The sequence below is a fragment of the Procambarus clarkii genome, chromosome 24, assembly GCF_040958095.1.
Source record: "Procambarus clarkii isolate CNS0578487 chromosome 24, FALCON_Pclarkii_2.0, whole genome shotgun sequence".
NCBI lineage: Eukaryota > Metazoa > Arthropoda > Malacostraca > Decapoda > Cambaridae > Procambarus > Procambarus clarkii.
This window is the reverse complement of record NC_091173.1, coordinates 44,124,193-44,127,980: the sequence shown is the minus strand read 5'-3', so window position 1 is coordinate 44,127,980 and position 3,788 is coordinate 44,124,193. Positions and strand designations below refer to the sequence as shown.

Genomic DNA, 3,788 nt, shown 5'->3' with positions numbered 1-3,788 from the left:
ATGGTAAGGGGCGAAAAGTCGGACTGGCGAACAGTAACAAGTGGAGTACCTCAAGGATCGGTGCTGGGACCAATCCTCTTTCAAATTTACGTAAATGATATGTTTACAGGAGTGGAATCATACATGTCAATGTTTGCAGATGACGCAAAATTAATGAGAAGAGTTGTGACAGACGAGGATTGTAGGATCCTCCAAGAGGACTTAAACAAGCTGCAGAGATGGTCAGGGAAATGGCTACTGGAGTTTAACACCAGTAAATGTAAAGTTATGGAAATGGGATCAGGTGACAGGAGACCAAAGGGACAGTACACAATGAAGGGGAACAGCCTACCTGTAACGATTCGAGAAAGAGACCTGGGAGTGGATGTGACACCTAATCTAACTCCTGAGGCACATATAAATAGGATAACGACAGCAGCGTACTCTACACTGGCGAAAATTAGAACTTTATTCAGAAACCTAAATGAGGAAGCTTTTAGGGCACTTTACACTGCCTACGTGAGACCCGTCTTAGAGTATGCCGCGCCATCATGGAGCCCCCACCTGAAGAAACACACAAAGAAACTGGAGAAGGTTCAGAGGTTTGCGACGAGGCTTGTCCCAGAGTTACGAGGGATGGGATATGAAGAGCGGCTGAAGGAACTGAACCTAACGACACTAGAGAAAAGAAGGGAGAGAGGAGATATGATAGGGACATATAAAATACTCAGGGGAATTGATAAAGTGGAAATAGATGAAATGTTCACACGTAATAATAACAGAACGAGGGGACATGGGTGGAAACTGGAAACTCAGATGAGTCACAGAGATGTTAGGAAGTTTTCTTTTAGCGTGAGAGTAGTAGAAAAATGGAATGCACTTGGGGAACAGGTTGTGGAAGCAAATACTATTCATACTTTTAAAACTAGGTATGATAGGGAAATGGGACAGGAGTCATTGCTGTAAACAACCGATAGCTAGAAAGGCGGGATCCAAGAGTCAATGCTCGATCCTGCAAGCACATATAGGTGAGTACATATAGGTGAGTACACACACACACACACACCATACACACACATGGCACAGTTTTCCTATTTTCTACTTTATGTAACATGATTATGTTGCAAGCACGAATGGTAAATGATCCATATAGCACAAAAAAATTATATTCGATATATATATATATGTTTTCTTGTTTCTTGTAAAACATGTATATGTTTAGACAACTTTTAATTTTATATTCATATCATTTTGGTTTTGTGGATACCGTACAAGCGTCGGGCGGTCTGGGCGCGGCGTGGGGCGGTCTGGGCGCGGCGTGGGGCGGTCTGGGCGCGGCGTGGGGCGGTCTGGGCGCGGCGTGGGGCGGTCTGGGCGCGGCGTGGGGCGGTCTGGGCGCGGCGTGGGGCGGTCTGGGCGCGGCGTGGGGCGGTCTGGGCGCGGCGTGGGACGGTCACGGCGCGGCGTGGGACGGTCTGGGCGCGGCGTGGGGCGGTCTGGGCGCGGCGTGGGGCGGTCTGGGCGCGGCGTGGGGCGGTCTGGGCGCGGCGTGGGGCGGTCTGGGCGCGGCGTGGGGCGGTCTGGGCGCGGCGTGGGGCGGTCTGGGAGCGGCGTGGGGCGGTCTGGGCGCGGCGTGGGGCCGTCTGGGCGCAGCGTGGGGCGGTCTGGGCGCGGCGTGGGACGGTCTGGGCGCGGCGTGGGGCGGTCTGGGCGCGGCGTGGGGCGGTCTGGGCGCGGCGTGGGGCGGTCTGGGCGCGGCGTGGGGCGGTCTGGGCGCGGCGTGGGGCGGTCTGGGCGCGGCGTGGGGCGGTCTGGGCGCGGCGTGGGGCCGTCTGGGCGCGGCGTGGGGCGGTCTGGGCGCGGCGTGGGACGGTCTGGGCGCGGCGTGGGGCGGTCTGGGCGCGGCGTGGGGCGGTCTGGGCGCGGCGTGGGGCGGTCTGGGCGCGGCGTGGGGCGGTCTGGGCGCGGCGTGGGGCGGTCTGGGCGCGGCGTGGGGCGGTCTGGGCGCGGCGTGGGGCGGTCTGGGCGCGGCGTGGGGCGGTCTGGGCGCGGCGTGGGGCCGTCTGGGCGCGGCGTGGGGCGGTCTGGGCGCGGCGTGGGACGGTCTGGGCGCGGCGTGGGGCGGTCTGGGCGCGGCGTGGGGCGGTCTGGGCGCGGCGTGGGGCGGTCTGGGCGCGGCGTGGAGCGGTCTGGGCGCGGCGTGGGACGGTCTGGGCGCGGCGTGGGGCGGTCTGGGCGCGGCGTGGGGCGGTCTGGGCGCGGCGTGGGGCCGTCTGGGCGCGGCGTGGGGCGGTCTGGGCGCGGCGTAGGGCGGTCTGGGCGCGGCGTGGGATGGTCTGGGCGCGGCGTCGGGCGAGAGAGAGAGAGAGAGAGAGAGAGAGAGAGAGAGAGAGAGAGAGAGAGAGAGAGAGAGAGAGAGAGAGAGAGAGAGAGAGAGAGAGAGAGAGGGAGAGAGAGAGAGAGAGAGAGAGAGAGAGAGAGAGAGAGAGAGAGAGAGAGAGAGAGAGAGAGAGAGAGAGAGAGAGAGAGAGAGAGAGAGAGAGAGAGAGAGAGAGAGAGAGAGAGAGAGAGAATGATCACTGGGTATTGCAAATTAAACTTTTAAATATGTAGAATATCTTCAGGCGTTCTAAGTAACATTTTTTGTGTATTTTATGGATAAAAACGGTTATGCAAATTTTTGGTGTGTTGAACATGTTACAATATATATGTTTTAGATTCTCTGTAGTTGTGCACAATATTCCAGCCATGTTTGGGTAGTTATGCATTGTTTAAAACAGTTTCGTCGTGTTTTCTGACAGTACATAAAGTATTTTTTTACATTTTCTACAAAAAATAAATATGTTGCAGTAATGTTTTCTATGTAGATATTATTGTGTGCTATAAATAAGGATGCACCCAGGCTTATAAGATCGGTGTGACGGCAATACAGGTTGAAATTGAGAGCAGTTGCAAGCCTTGCAGTGAAGACCATTGTCTTTGTCCTATCATTTACTATAACACACTCGAAGAGCTATCCTTGTTTAAAACAAATTTCAGCCTTCTCTGACCCTCACATGAACTACTGTACTACATGAATATATATGCACTTGTGCTGTATCGTGCACACTACTAACACCCTGAGTAGGTGCATCACACTTCGTTTACAGAATAACGGAATGAAACAACATCATTCACTGACCCACAACACCATCTTGAGTGTCAGGACGACGTAACCAGCATCACGATCATTACATGTACCACTCACCTCAGAAGGCTGCGCACTCTGGCAGCCATCTGTCTCAGCAAGCTTGACCCATTGATTAACACTCAAATGATCTTGATATCGTGAATTCAGTTGGTTGATAATCCTACTTTGACCCATAGGGAAAATATCCGCCACATCAAACAACTATCACCCGCTTCACCAAAGCCTAAAGTTCATTATCCACCGAGACTGATTACCAGATACTGAAGCAAGCAGTTTTAAATGTCTATCTCTTATATACAAAAAAGCTATAAGCGACGTTTTAGAGATTATGTTAAATCCAGTGTCACCACCTACGTAGATTATGTACATAATAAAACGAGATATTTTATGAAGTGACTGGAATCTATCTAGATCACCACTTTTTCCGAATTAATTAACCTCATATTCCTAGAAGAATTTATGCCATGTACCTAACCCCATACGTCTTTACCTTTAGGATAAAGGAGAGATTAACCTCAGTAGGTGTGCACAGTTGACTGATACCTATAGTTTAATTCATAAATCATGTGATTCCTATTCCAGTAAACCATCTTGTCCAGCCCTGCTAAAATAAGTTATG

The 3,788-nt window shown here is 52.6% G+C and overlaps 1 protein-coding gene across 1 annotated transcript; it reads left to right on the top strand.

The window, feature by feature from the left end:
* The first annotated feature begins 1,187 nt into the window (after window positions 1-1,187).
* Window positions 1,188-2,288, top strand: LOC138368094 (uncharacterized). Its single transcript, XM_069330392.1, has one exon. The coding sequence runs from the start codon at window positions 1,188-1,190 to the stop codon at window positions 2,286-2,288; it is 1,101 nt and encodes a 366-aa protein (XP_069186493.1).
* Window positions 2,289-3,788: the final 1,500 nt, after the last annotated feature.